Source organism: Papio anubis, chromosome 8, assembly GCF_008728515.1.
Source record: "Papio anubis isolate 15944 chromosome 8, Panubis1.0, whole genome shotgun sequence".
Classification (NCBI taxonomy): Eukaryota; Metazoa; Chordata; class Mammalia; order Primates; family Cercopithecidae; genus Papio; species Papio anubis.
This window is the reverse complement of record NC_044983.1, coordinates 11,397,168-11,418,274: the sequence shown is the minus strand read 5'-3', so window position 1 is coordinate 11,418,274 and position 21,107 is coordinate 11,397,168. Positions and strand designations below refer to the sequence as shown.

The following is a 21,107-nucleotide window of genomic DNA, read 5'->3' as shown; positions in this document are numbered from 1 at the left end:
GGGGAGTGGTGAGTTATTTACCAAAGGTCACCCAGCAGGTGAGATTTGCACATCTGTCAGACTCCAAAACCTATGCTCATTCTGCTATATTAGAAGCCTTCCCAACATGCCAATATTTTATTTACAATGAGATACGTACAATTTCCAGAACCAGAATTCCCTGGTTGTCAGACAGTCAGGGCGTTTTCTTCCTAATAATGACATGTTTTGAAGCTGGAATTAGGAATAGTTTTGTAGTCAATGTTTAATTAAGGGAATGCTGACAGTCTCTTGGGATATTTCATTGATACATAGGGAAGTTCAGACACATACAGGCCAGAACCACTCTACCACCTTCGATTGGGCCTCCCCTGCTGTTCTGCAGTATCTTTTGGTCTCCCTGGATCTTCTCCCATATTTCAAGGTAGCCATTCAACAATCTTACTTGCACTTATCTCTTAGCATTCTTACCTCTTAACACCCTTGCCTTCCTCTTCTCATAGAAAAATGAGACCATTGAAAGATGTCCCAGCATCACATCTGCAAACAGCTATAGGTGCCTCTTTGCCTCTTTCTCTCCTCCAACACCAATAAAAGATGTGTTGCTCCTGTCATCTAATACTGATCTGTCTCCACCCTCATCCCCATTCCTTCCCACCTGCTTTGCTCTACCAATTATTCAGACTCTCACTTAGGTTCAAATTCCATTGCTCTGTTCTGACTAGTCTTCACCCTTTTTCTCTATAGCAAGTATAGATGGGACTACAGGCATGCATCACCATGGCTGGCTGTGGGTTTTTTTTGTTTGTTTGTTATTGTTGTTGTTGTTGTTGTTGTTGTTGTTTGTAGAGATGGGGTTTCTCTATGTTGCCCAGCTGTATGTTCTAGGGCTCCTGGCCTCAAGCAATCTTTCCACCTCGGTCTCCCAATGTGTTGGGATTACAGGCATGAGCCATCACACTCAACCTCTTTCTTGATTTAATTGTTGGCTATTGCTCCATCATTTCTCCCCACCCCTTCTTTCATCTGACAAATCCAGCAGTGCCAAAGGAGTCTCTCACCACAGCATTCTGTATTTTCTCCACCACCTACCTATTCAATAAATCCTTCCTTAGTTTGACTCTGCTGTTAGTGGGTAGGAGAAGAGGTGTGGATGGGGAAGAGTTAATTGTTCTTTTTTTCTCTTGACCCTCTTTCAGATATTGCCCTAGTTCATCCCTTCATTTTTAAGCCAAACTTTAATCTCGTCTTCATCTTATATTTCTTTCCTGATTTATAATTTATTTTTATTTTTTAGAGACAAGGTCTTGTTTTTGTTTGTTTGTTTGTTTTTTGAGATGAAGTCTCGCTCTGTCGCTGGAGTGCAGTGGCGCGATCTCGGCTCACTGCAACCTCCGCCTCCCGGGTTCAAATGATTCTCCTGCCTCAGCCTCCCAAGTAGCTGTGATTACAAGCATGCACCACCATGCCCAGGTAATTTCTGAATTTTTAGTAGAGACGGAGTTTCACCATGTTGGCCAGAATGGTCTCTATCTCCTGACCTCATGATCTGCCCACCTCGGCCTCCAGAAGTGCTGGGATTACAGACATGAGCCAGTACGCCCAGCCAAGGTCTTGTTCTTTTAATTTGCATGCTTAATATTTGTTGCTCAGGCTGGAGTGCACTGGCACAATAAATAAATCACTGCAGCCTCAAACTCCTGGGCTCAAGCAATCCTCCTGCCTCAGCCTCCTGGGTTGCTGGGAATATAGGCATATATCACCATGACTGGCTAATATATTTTTTTTAATTATTGAAGAGATGGGGTTTCTCTATGTTGCCCAGGCTAGTCTAGAGCTCCTGGCCTCAAGCAGTTTTCCCACCTTCGCCCCCCAATGTGTTAAGATTACAGGCATGAGCCATCACACACAGCCTCTTTCTTAATCATTGGCTATTGCTCCATCATTTCTCCCCACTGCTTGTTTTATCTGACAAATCCAGTAGTGCCTGTTCAGTCTCTCCCCACAGCATCAGATGCGATTGAATTGCTTCTCTTCCTTCACCTTCACTCCTCTCCTGGCTTCTGGCCGCTCTGCTGTTTTTCCTTGTATTCTTCAACGGTTGCTTTCCAGACCCTTCAATGGCTCCTCTTCATACATCTGCCTCTGAAATCTTATATCAAGATTCTAGACTCAATTCTCCCTTTGTCTGGCTTTGAATATTCTCCCTGGGAATCACCACAGCTTCCATTCCCTTCTCCATATTGAGGGTCACCAGTGAGACCTTTTCTTATGATCTCCAGATCAGAACAACCAATGGACCACAAGATGCACCCTTCCCTGAGTGGGTTGAGTGGTATAAGCACTTCTAGTACACACATCACTGGAGTCCCTGCCATGATATAAACCCCACAGAGAGCTCTGTATTTCCATTGCCTGGCATAATTGGAGGCATAGGATAACACTGATGGATGGAGTCTTGCAGGAAGATGTCTTGTAGGATTAATTACACAAAGCAAGGTGGGGGAGTGGGTCACAGGGAAATTATGAGTTGGCAGTTGTAATGATATACCCAGGGTTTATTCAGTGCTTGATTTGCTTATGGTAGCAGTGGAAAATTAAAGGAGAGAGTGGATGTGAAAGATCTTGGGAGAGCTTTTGGGTAATTTCCCAAATTGAACAGAGGACAGAAGAGAAAATAATAAAGATTTGTACTAAACTACACATTGAGGGTCCTATTAAAATTACTTATTTAGTTGTGTTTGAGGCCCCTGCAGAATATCATGGTGGTTACTTTAAAAAGTTGAATTCTGGGGTCACACAGACCTGAGCTCTAATGCCAGCTCTGCCTTGGGATATGACTTTGGTCAAGTTATCTACCTTAAGCCTTGGCTTCACCCACCGTCTCTCGTGTGATGATGGTGCCTTCCACATAGAGTTGATGAACATTGAAGCAGATAATGGTTGTACAGCCTTGTCTGCCAAAGGTAAAAATTCAAAAAATGGTAGAGTTTTTAAAAGTCATTATTTCACCTTGGAAGCATTATACAGTTCGAAAGATGCAAGATCACTCTATTATTTATCTAATCAAATCACAAACAGGAAATTAATGCAAAATATTTCTAATATACCTAAAGGTCAAATAGAAATGACTTATAAATTACCTGCTACTTATGACTATGCATTCAATGTTTATAAATTATCTGCTATTTAAGACTACTTGATGTTGATCCAATTTGAAAGTGTAATGAATCATATTCTTAAGGTAAAATGTTGTTTGTTTGTCTTTTCTATGCAAAAAAAAAAAAAAAGACATGGCCCTGATCCAAAATCACTCCAGGCATCAGATATTTGGTCAGAGTTATGTCTTTTACACACATGCACACACACACACACACACACACACGCACACACACGCACATACATTTAAAGAGAGTGTAACATTATTTTTTGCTGCATATGTCTTTTGCACCCTTCCAACTGAAGAAAATTTAGTTTCAATGCATTTGATCACATAATTTTACAGCAGAAATTATAAAATTACTTCTATTCTGAGAATTAAGAAAGGAAAGGTGGCCAGACGCAGTGGCTCACGCCTGTAATCCCAGCACTTTGGGAGGCCGAGACGGGCGGATCACAAGGTCAGGAGATCGAGACCATCCTGGCTAACATAGTGAAGCCTCGTCTCTACTGAAAATACAAAAATATTAGCAGGGTGTGGTGGCGGGCGCCTGTAGTCCCAGCTACTCCGGAGGCTGAGGCAGGAGAACGGCGTGAACCCGGGAGGCGGAGCTTGCAGTGAGCCGAGATCGCGCCACTGCACTCCAGCCTGGGCGACAGAGCGAGACTCTGTCTCAAAAAAAAAAAAAAAAAAAAAAAAAAGGAAAGGTATTAATATTTGTCAGTCTAGTTGTTTCTTCATAAAACTGTATTTAATGATCATGTTCTATCTGCCAGGCACTATACTAACACCTGTGGACACATCAGTAAACAAGACAGGTGAAGTCCCTGCTCTACATAGATTGTAAAGAGGAAGACAGACAAGAATTATAAAGAGAGATGGATGCATAGATGGATAGGTAGATAGGTAAATTCATAGAAGATAGATAGATAGATAGATAGATAGATAGATAGATAGATAGATAGAATATGTAGTAGATTAACAAGCAAAGAGGACTGTAAAATAGAGAATGATATGCTATAGAGGTTGAAAAGAAGAAAGTTCTTTGGTTTAAAATGTCAACGGATGGTGCTTTGAAGTAGTAATATTCAAGCTGAGATCAGAGTGACAAGAAAGGGCCAGCAAAGGGAAACACTGGGACAAGGGACAAGAAAGAGCACAGGGCCTAGTCCCTGCTGTAGACATCAGCTTACTGTATTAAAAGAAATGACCAAGAGCAGGTAGGACCAAGATGCAAGAGAATAGCAAAGCTAAGACCAGAGAGTTGGGGTGCAGGACATGATATTTGACTATGTGAACCATGGCAAAGTTGAGACGTATAAAGAGGATACATAGATATATTTAACTCACAGTTTTCTCAGATTGAAAGCCTAGAGTGATAGGTGCCTTTGCTCCATCCCCTCTGCAATTTCCCCCTCCCACCTTTCCTCTGTGCAATCAAACCACCTATAACTCAAAGAAAGCATATGATATATTAAATGCACAGCCTTTGCAGAGGTTACCAGGTAATTATATCCACTCAACAGACATGTCTTGACCTCACACTATGTAGTAGTTGCTAAGAAAACATAATAATATTAATAATAACAATATTTATGGGAGTAGCTAGCATTTAATGAAAATTATTAGGAGCCAATTACAAGCACTTTGCTTTACGCTCATGAAACTCCATGAGTTTCTACTATCATTATACCCATTTTCAAACAAGGGAACTGAATGACACCTGACAAAACATAATTCCTGCCCTCAGTTTATTAGATAGACATTTGAGCTAAACTATTCCAGTCCACCGTAATACTTGTCACCATAGAGGTTGAATAGGAACATAGAAGAGATTGAGGTAAGGAGAAATGAGAACTCTCTTTGTATTTGAAATCCAGTGTCCCTGTGAGGAACTCTGGGCAGCACTGTATAGCCAGAGGAGTGTCAGTGATTCAAGGTCATACAGTAAGGAAGGTGTGGCTGTGGGCTTCTGCCTTCTAACTTCTCTGCAGTGCCCTACCTAGCCACACTCCTGGCCCTTCCAATGCACACTAAGCTGTTAAATTACCAAACAATATGTTGCCTCTTTCTCAAGTATTTGCAGACCCTCTGATGAGCACAATGGTTCTTACAAAATAATGCATCATTATGTGTGACACATCAGTGTCAGTTGTCAGCAACTCTTTAGTGTATTCGTGTGTATTGAGAGAAGGAAGAAGTGACAAAGTGCTGGAGGTAGGAAGAAGGGCATTTGGGAACATTCGCACATCCTTCATACCAGTGCATTTGTTTTTAACAGGATCTGGAATCAGGATCTGAAAGTGGAGCAGACACCATTTCAGTAAATCAGACACAAGTAAATTTGCCTTCTAACACTGAGTCCACGGACCTCCCATCTTCCACCCCAGTGGCCAATTCTGGAACCAAACCCAAGACTACGGTGAGTTCTAAATGATAACAAACAGTCTTTACGTGTAAATGTTGATGATCATCAGGTAAGAGTTGATATTCATTCAATATAGAAGAAATACTGTTGGAATCTTAGCCATAGCGACTTAACAATATTTAATTTATTTGACTAAGTACAACCCTAGAAACATGTTTTTTGTTTTATAAATGATAACACAAGTACTTCACTGAAACAAGTCATGTATCAAGAATTATTCAAAACGTGCTAATTAAATTTCATTGCTAGATACTCAGAGCTTTAAAGAACCAAGAATGCAAAATCTGGAGATGGCTTTCCCTACGCTATTGTCCTGACCACATTGCTTACCAGTTAGAAAATTGTTTCTCTAAGATGTGATGAATGATAGACGACAGATGATGATGGATGGATGGATGGAAAGATAGATTGATTGATTGGTAAAGAGAAAGAGATGATAGAGATAGATGTAGATGGATGGATAGATAATAATTATATAAAGATATTTAGATTGATATAGACACAGATAGATTGATTGATAGATAATAGGTTTATATACAGAGATATATAAAATCACCCACATCAAAAACTTTCTGTGGGAATTAAATGAAAGAGCACATATAAGAAGTGCTTAGTGAAATGATTGGCACAGAATAAGTACTGAATAAATGTAAGTTACTGTCATTATTATTATGATACTTAGTAGACTTTACAATGTTATTAAGACAAATTATTCCACATGGAATAATATACTGTAAAAGGAGGAAACTGCTCTGGTTTGAAATGCTTCATGTGTAAATTGTGAATAAAAGACATTTTCCCTTAAGGAAAGAGTTGAAATGCAACAGGAAAATAGTATTTGACTCTAGAAGGTAACATTTATGGAGGAAGTAATTACCACTTCAAATATCTAAAATCCCAGTAGTTCCAAAATAACCTTTCCTAGTTTAGTGAAAATCATAGCGTCGTATTATTTTTTACGCCCATGGTAGCTTAACACAAAAAAATAAGTTTGGATTGCTTGTTCACTGCCTTTAAAATAAAAGTCAAGTCTAAAATAGGACTCGGAAGATAATGCTCTGATTTTAAAACATGATAGATTTGCTGCAATTGCAAGAAATCATTAATATCATTTAAATGACAGATATGCATGGTTTAAATATTTACATAGAAATTAAATTCCTTATGTTATTTATATCTAAAACATTTTTATGGAATAAATATTTATTGAACATCTACTACATGCCATGCACTAGGCTACGTGAAAAAGACTTGGAGAAGAATAAAACATATTCCCTGTCTTTAAACAGCTTACATTCCAGCAAAAGGAGGTAAGTATGTAAACAGTGAAATGCTATACAGGCTATAATAATATTGTATATATTGGGAATAGGAGGAACTGGCAAGATAATTCATTTTTTAAAGCACCTGCTACTATCCTGCAGGGCAGTTCTTTTCTCCCTGATATAATTACCAATGGCATCCACTTTCTCTCTTGGAACATACAAATTTCAGTGAGTGAGTGTCTCATAATTCATAACAATGTGTTGGAGAATGTGTGCAGTTGCTTAGTCTTTCTTCACTTACCCCTGTGTTTATAAATGTGGTCAATACAGTTACACAGAAGTACATATATATACACACATATATATATACATATATACACATATATATGTATATATATATTTTTTTGAGATGGAGTCTTGCTCTGTTGCCCAGGCTGGAGTACTGTGGTGTGATCTCGGCTCACTGCAAGCTCCGCCCCCCAGGTTCACGCCATTCTCCTGCCTCAGCCTCCCAAGTAGCTGGGACTACAGGCACCCACCACCACGCCCATCTAATTTTTGTATTTTTAGTAGAGACCGGCTTTCACTGTGTTAGCAAGGATGGTCTTGATCTCCTAACCTCGTGATCTGCCTGCCTCAGCCTCCCAAAGTGCTGGGATTACAGGCGTGAGCCCCCGCGCCTGGCCTATTTTTCTTATTTTTTAAGTTCCAGGATACATGTGCAGAACGTGCAGGTTTGTTACATACATATGTATACGTGTGCCATGGTGGTTTGCTGCACCTATCGACCCAGCATCTAGGTTTAAGGTGGGAATGTAAATTAGTTCAGCCATTGTGAAAGTCAATGTGACAATTCCTCAAGGATCTAGAATCAGAAGTATTTGACCCAGCAATCCCATTACTGAGTATATATCCAAAGAAATATAAATCATTCTTCTGTAAAGACACATGTACATGTATGTTTATTAAAGCACTGTTTACAGTAGCAAAGACATGGAACCAACCCAAATGCCCACCAATGATAGACTGGATAAAGAAAATGTCGTACATATACACCATGGAATACTATGCAGTCATAAAAAGGAATGAGACCATGTCCTTTGCAGACATGGATGAAGCTACACTTTTGTTTTGAGGGGAATAATTTTTTCAATTTGTGTGGGGGTGTTTTCTTTTTTTCTTGTTATTGGTGTTGCTATGCTTCTAGGTACACCCTTTTCACTACAGTTCAAAAGTAATTATTGGGCCATGGATCAATTTTCTGGTTGGAATATCAGAATGAAGAATTTTGTCTATGGGAGATTAAACAGATACTTTCTCCCACAATTTGGAGCTTAAGGAATAAATGATATGTAATAACAGTCTAGATACTTTATGAAGAGAGAGGAAACTGTGATAGCCTACAGAGCTGTTCTTTTTACCATGAACAAAAGTTTTAATTTTAATATTAAGTAGAAATATGAAATTCGAAGAACACCTACTTAATACATCAAACTATAATGAACTAACCCTCTGCTCTGTAATGACAATTTGACAGCATGCCCACCTTCATTCCATAATTAAGGTTACCTCTGATTTGCTGCTACGAAATCTGTTTATAGTGGTGACCACAGTAACAACCACAGAAATTTGGCTTTCCTTTTGTGTGCAAGGTCTCTGGGTTTCTAAATGCCTATTTTTCAATAAGATTATTTTTCTTTTAAACTTATTCTTAGAATAGGACCAATGAGTCATCGTCAGATTTTTCATTAATTCTATGTATAGATCATGCTGAAAATTAAGCATTACTATAGATTTCTGAGATATATTTCATAAAAAAAATGAAAAAGTTAAAATGTTAAGTTATCCACTGTCAAAACACACATTAGTAAAAAGAAGAGGCCTATTGTGTCATGTCACCAAGCTCATCAATTTCTCTCCTAAATTCTGTTTGGTTCTTTTGACACAGTCTCACAATACCTTTCATACTAGACTCTTCCATAAACAACCCGCAGCCCCTGTATCATTTTATGTAAAGTGCTTTGATTCATGGACAGCAGTACACTGATATCACTCTTTCTTCAGTGGCTTGAGTTGTTCCTGGTATTAATTAATATAGGATTGTTTCATGAAAGGTTTTAAAACTGGACATTAAAATCGCCGAGGTTTTGTGATAGTTGTTTTTCCTAAAGATACTTTACTTATAAGCACAGATATTCATTAAATCAGTATTAATCAAATATTTATGAAAAAAAGAGCCAAGCCCCAGATAACAAGAAAAAAAATTGCTGTTTGTAAAATAAGTAACTGAAGGAACAAGGAGAGTCTAGCATTCTACTGTGTAGAATAACCAAGATCATCATCAAGAGTACACAGGATATGGTACCCAGATCCTCAAGGCTCCTGAACACTATGCTACACCCAGATTCACAGGCTTAGCACCTGGATTCAGGACTAATATAAATTGGCTTGAGCTGTTATTATATCAGAAACAAAATGTCACTAATATTTGAATACTCAGTGTGAACAAGAAAAGGTTTAGTGAACAATAAAAAACAATGCCTGGCTCATCAAAGCATAGTGTGGGTTACATGCTTCTAACATCATTTTCTAAATCATACATCCACCACAGATTTTACATATATATGTTTACATATGTATATGTGTATGAATGAATGTGTATATATGTATACACATAAAATGGATTATATATGCATATATTTGTGTACTTGTGTGTGTGTATATATATTCGCATCAGATGTTATTTTTCAAAAATAACATATTTTCTGAAGTGTTATTTTGATGTTATTTTCAAAAAGCCTGTGTTGAATAATTCTTAACTGTGCAGAATTTTTAAAGCGAACCAAATTAGTAATTATTAAGTTCTTATGTAGTCATATAATCTGTCAGTATAAATGATATTAATTATTTATAAAACTGTTGCTCAGGATAAACACAGAAACCACAAATGCAGATTTGTTTATTGTTACCAATGTATAGTGTAGTTTTGTTTGTATCTGGGATAGAAGTTTCAGCTCTGGAATGATCTGAGAAATAGTTTCAAAACAGAAAAGCTTCTAAGGTAGAACAAAGGTTAATGGGTGCCTTTTACAAATAATAATCAACTTGTTAATTATTGCCACTGAAAAAGTAAGAATTCCATGTGGTGCTGCTGAAAAATAAAAATTACAATGCCAATAAAACGCTGTTTCAGTGGAGAGTTTATTAAAGATGTCTAAGACAGTCTGATTGGGAGTATGACATTACTCCATGATGAATTAGCCACAAGGGATTAGGAAAAAAAAATCTTATTTTGGAATTTATTAATCAACTACATTCCTGAACCTGTAAAATTATATTTTAAATTATGCATGCATAATTTATCTATGCATGCTTTTACATATTTTTATACATAATTTTTAAATGTATACATTTACACATTTCTGGGAACACTGTCAAGAACTCCATCAGATTTTAAAGACTGTGTAACTCCCCATAAAGAAATGCTACATTTGAGTTTTCATAGTTCAGTCAGTTATTCAGTGAAGCAACTCAGTGTTGAACATGTGAACATCTTTGCTATAAATAATAAATATGCTGCAGGTACATTGACAAGGATTACTTCGTTTGGGTTTATTTCCTAATGGATCATTGCACGGTATTACCTTTGCAATAAATTAGGCCATACTTTAGGTATATTTGAAAACTGATTCTTCTATGAAACTATAAAATGTCATTTGCATTTGTTCCAACTATACCACATATAAGCAAGAATAAAACTGATCCAAAAACAAAAGAAAAACCACCAAGGTTTTCCCTTAGTAATTTCAATGTAAACCAGGTTTTACATTTCAAAATCCAATCACATATCCCATAGATATGATCATTAAACTAAAGTCACTGTGCTTATGATATATGAGTGAGAGGTAATAAAATTGAAAAAATAATATTGAAATTCTACCTTTCACATCATTTTAAAGTATCATTTAAAATTAAATTTAAAGGCAAAATTTTAATGATAGCTTTATTTTGTTTCACCATGTTATTATATACTATATGTTTGCTTAAATGGTTATCAGATGAATTTTTTAAGAAGATTGGCAATTTTCCCTAATGCTGTTCAATATTTAAAACAAAACAAAAAGATAAAGTACTTCTTTTACAAGTAGAAACTGCAAATGTTTATTTTCACTGAAGTCTTGGGGAAAGAATTCAAGGTAATATGTAGAATTGGCTAGAATTTAAATAGTATTTTATAGTGTCACATGTGTTATTATTAGCTTTCATATCCTGAGGAAAGAAACAGTCAACATACTACAGGAAAAAAATGATATACATGGATATGTAAGGGAAGTTTAGACAACTTCTTCAGAAACATCAAAAAATTTGAATTAATGCAGTTTTTAATTAAAACATTTAAACACAAATGTAATAGTCTTAGAAAAGAATGTCTTTTGATGTAATGCTTTTCAATGTGGCAATTTTATTTTGACATGACAAAGCCATGACGTTAAAGTATGTGGATTTTTAAAGAAAGATTTGTTTCTGTTGGTAAGATCCTCATTGTTTATGAGAAAGAAAAATAGGCAAAATTATAGCTTTTTAAAGAAGAATTGAGCCACCAGAAAGCTGGAAAAGAAGGTTTCTAAAAAGGAAATTGTTCAATGATTATTATAATGTGTTTTTTCTTAGAAATCTATGATTTAAAAGAATAGAGGATTTCATTCACCTAGTCTGAATTTTGAAATAATAAATAAATGTGCAATTCATTAACTCTGGACCAAACAGAAATATTTCCACAGCCATTTACTTTTATATTTTAAATAAATTCAAAATTCTCTCATTTCTTGTTGTTTTAAGATACTGACGTCTGTTTCCAATTCATTTACATGTTAACTCAAGACAGTCTTGTCTGTGATGGGTTAATCCATCTTCACAGTCACCTCCTCATATACATCTTTCCACTTTGAATCTTGGAATTTCATTCTGTCGAGAATAACTTTTATCTTTATATATATAATACTAAGCTCTGAACACATAATACTTAAATAATTTTTGGGGCTGGCAAACTGGTTTTTCTCTCTTGTGTTTAGTTTGTAGTAATCTGGTTAATTAAGTGTCTGGAGCAGAATTCATAAAACCAAAAGAAATATGGGAAAAAATGAACATATATGAATGATAGGTTAGACTTGAATAGATTAACAGCATAAAAAATACTTAAAAATCATTCCTGCAACCTAAGATTTTAGTCATATGAATAGTACTTCGCATGTTATCATCATTACAATGAGAAAAATTTAGTTTTTCCATGGACCGATGTTGATTTCTTGAATTCAACTCATATTTTCGTCCAAGAGAAATAACAACTGCTAGTCACTTCTGGGCAATATAAAATGGCAAGCCAACAGCATGCCACAACATAGCAACCAAGAGTATAATTCATAGCACTGAGGAGTAATAATAACTGGTAAGTCATTTTCACAGTCTTCACTTTATTCATTTCAAACCTAGTTGTCTCAAAGCTCTAATTACATATTAAATATTTTCCCATATTTTTCTACCTTCTTGCTAACAGATTGATAATTAATTCTGTCCCAGGCATTTGATGGCCTCTGTGCTCACGTCTTAAAGACAGTTGAAGTCACTGAAATATTTAAGCAAGGATTTCATGTGAATATACAAAGGTTACACAGACAGCCTTCTTGACTTTAGTTTTGAGCTGAATCAACCGCATACCAAATTTCGAAGTGAAACAATAAAAATATAAGCCAACCATCTGAGTAGTCTGAAAATCACATATCAAAATATTTGGACTCATGTAACAGAAATCTGAAAGTAAAGGAATTGTTTACTCTGTATCCTCATGGAGTCCTGAGACGCCATCACTTGAAAACCTCCTTTATCCTTGATGTTTTGGGTATTTAATGAATACTTTATGTACTCGTTTCATTTATTTTTCAATCAATCGTCTATACTCCTTAGATTTTTGCTGTCATTGTTGCGTTTTAGCGATTCTCTAGTCTTTCTACTTTAACAAGCTAGTATAATCCAGATGACCTCCTGAATCAGTAGATTCCTTCAAAGGAAAATCCATTGATGTAATGAAATTGACTCTCGTTGTTTCATCTTTACTGTAGATTGCTTTATCCATGTTGTTGTTGTTGCTTTGTTTATTCATTTTGAAGGCCCCATCTTTGTATCAGGACTGTAGTAATTCACTAGATAAGCATTTACCAAATTAGTTATAATATGAAATGCAGAGAATGATGCAGACAAGCACTAATAACCAAATAAATCAGGGCCACTCCCACCATGCACTCTAGGGCACCCCCAAAACTGCCTTCCTATACCTGTCCCAGCCAAGCCGACTGAGCTTTATCTCTTTTATACATTGGCCTTCTTTATAAGATGTTTTTTGAGTCATCCATGACACAGATTTCATTTAAATCCTACACTAAATGAATTATAAGAGAGAGGAAAATGTTGAAGAATTATTTTTTTTATGTCCAGGCTGCCTCTGGGACAAGCCTGTTTCATTTCCAAGAGTATCCCCACAAAGTTGCCCCCAGTACTTCCCTGTTGCTAAGGCATTGCATTAATTTTTTAATTTTTTTTGAGACGGAGTCTCGCCCTGTCGCCCAGGCTGGAGTGCGGTGGCGCGATCTCCACTCACTGCAAGCTCCGCCTCCCGGGTTCCAGCCATTCTCCTGCCTCAGCCTCCAGTATAGCTGGGACTACAGGCGCCCGCGACCGCGCCCGGCTAATTTTTGTATTTTTTTAGTAGAGACGGGGTTTCACCGTGTTAGCCAGGATGGTCTCGATCTCCTGACCTCGTGATCCGCCCGTCTCGGCCTCCCAAAGTGCTGGGATTACAGGCGTGAGCCACCGCGCCCGGCCACGTCATTGCATTCGTTTCTAAGGTTTCTTCATCAGTAAATTCTGAACCCTGGACTGGACAGACAATAAGAAACAAAAACAAAATGTAAAAGACAGCAGACTCCAGATTAGAGCAACTCAACCTAGCCCGGGTCTAGGGTTCTGCTGGCCCAAATCATTGAGGTCTTAATGTAGAACAAATTCAATACTTTGGAACACAGGGTTTTAGATAGATCACTGGACATTATTTTTTATGTTGTTTCTTTTGTGGAATTAAGTCAGAATATTAAATGATTTTTTAGAAGATGAACATTTACAATTGAAAATTAGTAGAATTTCCATTTAAAGATATTTCCCAAGCAAATATTAACCAAATATTTAATTTCATATTTAGCATTTTGTGGATATATCAGAGTTGTGAGATCATTCTCCCACTTAATGTATTTGTAGTTTTATTTTTGTATTTTGTGTTAAGTCCAATGCTACACACACACACACACACACAATGGCAGGAGGTTCTACATACTTGGTGATCTGCATTTCTAATATTCCCTTATGTAGTTACATGGAACCAAAAAGGAATTGCATATTAGTTAAAGGACCTTTTTTATTACTAGTGAAGTCAGAAGTTTCTTATACTTATTAGATAATTGAACTCCTTATTTTAAGATAATTCAAAGGTAAAGAACAAAATTATAAGACATGTATAATATGGCTCTTTAATCTCTTTATGTCTTTATATTATTCTACATTTTTAATTAAACAGAGCCTTCTCAATTTATAATGTAGTTGAGCTCAAATACTATTAAGGCTTTGAACATTATCATTATTAGATTATGAGACCTAACCCACTTTTTAAAAAAAGTTATAAAGAACCAATTAGGGTTATGCATAAACCACTGTGCCAGGTATTGAGACAGAATTTTCAAAATGTAAAAAGGGGGTATGACATGATTGGAATTCTTGGAATCAGACTGTAAGACCAAGAATTTCCTGGAAAGGCATATTGGTGAGTGTTCTCAAGAGACAGACATGATTGGAAATAAGGAAGGTAGACTGAGGGGGAACAGAGTTGGACTGAGCTGCCATGCAGTGACAATTCCAGCCTCCGTGTATTCCTTGGAAAGCTCTGAAGCCTAGGTGACCTTTCAGAGTTGTTGCAAATTAAGGCGAGGGGGCTGGACCTCTGCATCCTGTACCAGCCAACCATGACTTTAGGCTGGTCCTAGAAAGTACTGGAATGTTGAGTGGGGCAGTTCTTTGAGGCCCAGAGTCTTTCCCAATAGGGAAAGCAGCCACAGCCATTGGCATCTGCTGTTCTCAGCTGCTGGGTTATTGGTTCCCTGGTCCTGAGGAGGAGCCTAGGAGTAGCTCTGCAGGCTCTACCACACAAGCCAGGACGTCACCTTCATGTGGCACATACTCTGACACGAGCAGCAAATACCCAAATACATGATTATGAAATGGTATTACAATGAATACCAAATTTAAGTTATTAACAGATGATTAAATGTTAAAGACATGTATACATTATGTTACAGACAGTGGGAGCCTGTAGTCCCAACTACTCAGGAGGCTGAGGCAGGAGAATTCCTAAGGTCTGGAATTCAAGGCTGTAGTGTGCTATAGTCATGCTTATGAATAGCCACTGTACTCTAGCCTGGGAAACAGGGAGACCTTGAATGAATGAATGGATGAATGAATGAATGAATGAGAGAAAGAAAATAGAGAAGAAGGAAGGAAGGAAGGAAAAAAAGAAAGGAAGGAAAGAAAAAAGAAAGGAAAGGAAGGAAGAAAGAGAGAAAGAAAAAGGAAGGAAGGAAGGAAGGAAGGAAGGAAGGAAGGAAAGAAAGAGGGGAGGAGGGAGGGAAGGAGAGAGGGAAGGAAGAAGGAAAAGAAAACATGAAAAACAATAAAGGAAAAGGCGAAAACCCTCAGGTGGTAAGACATCGGAGAGAAAAATGACAATGAAATGTAACCTTTAACAATGACCAGGAGTTTCCCAGGTGAAGAAAGGGGAAGAGGAAGAAGATGTAAAAACATCAGAGAGCAAAAAAAGTAGTCTGTTCATGGGATATTGGGTAACCTAATTTGAATAAAGTATGCTGCACATAGCTCCAACTGGCAGAAAGTGTAGCTAGAATAGCCTTTTGGGAGAGTTTGTAGAGAACTTTCAATGTTTTGTTTTTTTAAAAAAAATAAACCTTAAGGGAAATGTGCAGATGGTTTTTCAACAAGAAAACAAAGTGATTTGATTTATATTTTAAAAAACTAGAACTCTACAAGTCGAGTGGAAAAATGGACTCAGATTGTGGAGGAGAGAACAGATGGAAGGGTGATAAAAGGATCGGATGTTTGGCAGTGATGCAAAGAAAGACAAAGGCTGGCCAAAAAGCTTTATTGAGGGAAGTTTTATCATCCTTTCCATTGTTTCATTGTTCTCCTAGCAGTGTAGCCTTATCTTAAATGTGCATCACTTAAGGGAATACAATCACAAAGAAAATTTATTTTTTTCTTACACCTACCACTAGGAACATCCCATGTCAGCTACTTTGTCCCTCCCACTTAGACAAAAACTCAGGAACTCCCACGATTCTTACCAGATATTCTTCCCTAACACAAATATTTTAAATTCCAAAATATAATAGTCTCAATTCAGAAACCAATATGTTCAATATCTTTAATAATCAATAGTTCAGTCTTCCTTTCCCTGTAAGGCTTCCCAAGCAAATATTAACCAAGTATTTAATTTCACATTTAGCATTCTGTGTATATATCAAAGCTGGGAGATCATTCTCCCACTTGTAGTTTTTGTTTTAAGTCCAATGATACACACACAAACACACACACACACACACACACACACACACAGAGTTTTGTCTGTCTTAAGGTAGGTGTCTACCTGCATCCAGGGAAGATTGTGGGATAGGAGTATTCTGCTTCCTTTTTCTTTCTAGATCATTCTACACATCACTTGCTAGCAGCTTTGTGATGGGGAGCAGGGGCCTGGCAAGAACAGGAAAGTTCTCACTGGATGAAAATACACAATCTGTAGGTCTACAAGATATTAATCTGGCGTCTGCTATATCAATTATCTGTTGTTGTATGATAAATTATACTTAAACTTAGTGGCTTAAAGTAACAATAACGCAACCTCATGAAAGACTTTGCCTGAACAAACCACTCCTGAATTCCTGATACATGCATACCATGGAACCTAATTGATGATTAGTACCATTTTAAGCCATTAAATTCAGAGGGGTTTGTTGTGCAGTCAATCTCACAATTCCTAGTGTGTCAGAAATTTGATAGCAACTTAGTTGTACGGGTCTTTCATGAAGTTGCAGTCAGGTGTCTGCTGGAATGCCATCCGCTAAAGGTTTTACCAGGGCTACAAGAACTGCTTCCAAATTGACTTATTCATGTGGCTGGAAAATTCGTGTTCGAGCATTGGCTCTTCTCTATGTTATTCTTCTCAATGGCGATGCTTGAGTGTTCTCATGTGGTGGTACCTGACTTACACCGATGCAAGTGAAAGAAATCAAGGAAGTCAAACGGTCTTATCTTCTGTACTGTACTGATCACGCAGACTAGCCCTGTTCAATGTTGGAAAAGGTCTAAACAAGGGCATGTTTATAAAAGAATTATTGAGTGGCAACTTGGAGGCTCATTAACACAATGTGTCATTTCTCTAATGGATGCAAAAGCACTGACCTGCTCCATATGGCCCCCAAAAGATAGCATCTGTTCAAAGTTCAAGATTTTGTTAAATAAATCCGATCCGGGTGCAGATGAGACTCTGCAGGTCTCAGGTGCACTTCTTCAAGCACAGCCCCTCAGGTATAGTTCTTTCTCTGAACATATGCAAACACACCGAACATACAGTGGTATGGCAGACATAGAATAACAACTCTAGACCCTCTCATTCAATAAAAGGAGGAAACAGAAGGCACGTAAGTGTCCCTGGTCTGTAGAAATCCTGAAAAACAACAGAGCACATATTTGAAGGTCTTTGGCTCAAATCATTCATACCACGTCCTGGGGTTGATCCACCAGTTCCTTCCTGTGCGATGTTGTGCCCTTTGAGTCATTCTTCCTTTTTCTAATGAAATGCCCAATGTTTGCAACTGAGATGATTTCTCATCTTGTTTTCTGACTGTGATAATTTGGTGGTCCAAAGGTCTCTTTCAATTTTTCACTATCTCTGAACCTGTTGAGCCAAGCTAGAGGTGTTTCTGCTAATATGATCTCTTTACACTTTGTGTATTTCTCATGTATCTTATTAGGGCTCACTCCATTACCCAAAAGTCACACTTAGAAAATTCATCAAGATGTGTCTTTCTCTACCTCAGGCATCTATTGAGGCTTCTGAAAGACATTGTCTTCATAATTCTTTTAAGTCCTACTTTTTAATGTACAGGATCTGTGACGTATCTTTCAAAAATTCTAGAGGACTTAGAACTGCCTGAATAGTTATCTGAGGTATCATCTCAGATATTTCTGAGGTCTTAGCAAAGGATTTTGAGATCACATTTTCTTCAGTGTGATCTAGATTTGTTCTTATTATTTCTTTATTCTAATATCATTTGCTGTCTGGAAAGGTTGTGAAGAAACAAAGTTTTATTTTTGAATCCAACAAATTCTGGCACCTTTATATTTTAATACTCCTTTAGCTTCTCTCTCTTTTTCATTTCAGTACACATAATAAGAAGTCAGAAATTATCTTTAACCAAGTCTGGAAATCTCCTTATCTAGATCACTAAGTTCTTTAGGTACACTTTTTCTTTCTACATTACCACACACAACAATATTGCTAAACTTTTTTCCTCTAAATAAGAAGGATTCCATTTTCCTAATAACACTTTCTTCATTTTTCTTTAAGCTTTCACTGAAAGCTCCCTCAAAAGCTACCTGACTCATGCTAACAGTATGTTTGATGTCCTTTCAGTAGTATTCTGTTTACAACTGTCTAGCATCCACCTGCCCCCCAATCTCAAAGTCCCTATCATATTTTGTCTGATTTTAGGTTTTTTGTTGTTGTTGTTGTTATGGTAGCCTAAAAATCCATACCAGCTATCTATTGCTGCATAACAAATCTCCCTTAATTTAATGACTGAAAACAGTACTAATCATCTATTATGTCCCTGGCTTTGCATGTATCAAGAATTCAGTAGTGTTTTGTTCAAGCAGTTTTAGGACAGGGTCTCTCATGAGGCTGCAGTTAGGGGTTGACTGGGGCTGGAGGGTTCATTTCCAAAACAGTATACTCATGTGGTTACAAATTGGCTCCTTTCCACCTGGATCTCTCTATGAAGCAACCAAAATGTTCTCACAACATAGCACCTGCGTTCTTCCAGAGTGAACCATCTAAGAGACAAAGACAGAAACAGCTATGCCTTTTATGAACTAGCTTTCAAAGTCACACACCAAGATGTCTCTGGTATTCTACTGGTCATATGAACCTATCCTAATCAATGTGAGAGGGGACTCTACCAGACACATCTGCCAGGACACAAAGATCACTGGAGGACATATTAGAGTTTAGCTACCACACCTGTAATTTCCTTAATTGGCCTTTGCACTTTTTTTTTTTTTTTTTTTTTTTTTTTTTTTTTTGCAGGTCAGTTACTTTTTCCACAACCCCTAGAGATACATGAACACTTTCCTCACTTTCATCTTCTCACGGCTGAGGCTTCTTTATATCTCTAGTCAACCCTAGGGACAGGCCCTTACATGATGCCATGTGATACATCTCTGGTCTGTGAGAAACACAAGCACTGCCAGTTTCCAGCCAAAGTTAAGAATCCAGCTGATACTAATACAGCCACACCCCCTCTGGCTTGTCACCAGCTAGACACCCCAACAAGCCAGGTCAGGCTCCTGTGTCTCCCACACGACAGGGACACATGTCAAGCCCTCCGTGTCTATAAGGTCCCTTTGAAGTCCTTTTCATCATCCTTGAAATGAGGGCAGGTACCATATTAACCCTTCCCTAGAGGGCAAAGTGTGTTGGAGGTGGATGTTTTCATTGAATACAAAAATCCCAAATCACTTTTTCTCAAAGCCTCTGATTCTTGATCCTATTATAACCTCCAAGAAGGCAGGAGAATTGAGTTCTTGAATGCATTCTCCTCCAAATACTTCTTGCAAGCGCTGCAGCTTGGTCTGTCTCACTACTTACTTTGATATTGAATTTGCCCCTTTAGGGTTTGCGTCAAAATTTTAATTTTAACATCTGATCACAGGGAGCTGTGTCCTAAGCTGCAATTATGAATACCAGGAGCATATTTCATGTCTGCTGCCTTCTGAGAGATAAGAACACTTTGAGGAATGGAAAACTAGAGTCAAGGTTATAGCGGTATTTTTTGTCATTCACTAAAACTATATTTAAACAGGACTAAAGATGAGTATATACAACCCAAAGTGGGATGACTACCACCTCTTGGTTCCTTAATTGGTCCTGCTAATGGCAGAGTTTATATCCACAAAAAGGTGGAGGTAAACAATGGGTTTTCTTTAAAACATTAAATTAGAACACAGGATGGTCAGATGACATGTTAAAACACTACAAAATAGTTTGAATATTGACTTACCATGGAAACAAATACAAGTAAATGTGAAAACAATAAAAAAGCGATGACGACTCTGCTTTTAAATGGGTCCAAGTAGTTTTCCGTGGAGAAAAACACATAACTGTTTATCAGTTTGCCTAGATTCTAACTCGTTTCTTATTTGTGGTCTTTATGACATAATTTTCTATTATGGAACTTGGTTCCTTCTTCAGTTCTAACAAGTGCTAATGAAACTTCCTTCTATCTCAGTCAAACATTTATGGGAATGGTGGTGAGGAAGAGATCCAGTGACAAGGAATGAATGGTGCCTGGCCAGAAAGGTTCTGTAAAGTTCAGATCACTGCTGAGATCTAGAAACTTCGGCAGCTTTCTGGGATTAAGAAGGATGGGTTTCCCCTCCCTGTGTGTGTTCTCGTTTTTCAACTCCCACATATGAGTGAGAACATGCAGTGTTGGGTTTTCTGTCCCTGTGTTAGTTTGCTGAGAATGATGGTTTCCAGCTTCATCTATGTCCCTGCAAAGGACACGAACTCATTCTTTTTTGAAGCTGCGTGGTATTCTATGATACATGTTAGGACAAATACCTAATGACTGAGGGGCTTGAAACCTAGATGACGGATTGATGGGTGCAGCAAACCACCATGGCACATGCATACCTATGTAACAAACCTGCATGTTCTGCACATGTACCCCAGAACTTGAAGTAAAATAAGGATGGATTTCAGCAGTAAATAAAGAGGGTCCCCAATTTACAATGATTTGACTTAGAATTTTTTGACATTAGCATGATGCAAAAGGAATATGCTTTCAGTACAGTATTCAATAAATTACATGTGATATTCAACACT

General features: G+C 37.4%; 1 protein-coding gene and 1 long non-coding RNA gene across 2 annotated transcripts in view; one reads left to right on the top strand and one right to left on the bottom strand.

The window, feature by feature from the left end:
* DLC1 (DLC1 Rho GTPase activating protein) overlaps positions 1-21,107 on the top strand; it is a 424,170-nt gene that overhangs the window by 111,521 nt on the left and 291,542 nt on the right. The window contains 1 exon segment of the mRNA XM_031669361.1: positions 5,421-5,561. Coding sequence (XP_031525221.1) covers positions 5,421-5,561 — 141 coding nt within the window.
* LOC103886641 lies at positions 2,861-20,366 on the bottom strand. Its single transcript, XR_002523704.2, has 3 exons — positions 20,281-20,366; positions 16,590-16,693; positions 2,861-2,936 (listed from the first exon to the last, which is right to left on the bottom strand). It is a non-coding gene; the product is annotated as an uncharacterized LOC103886641 (long non-coding RNA).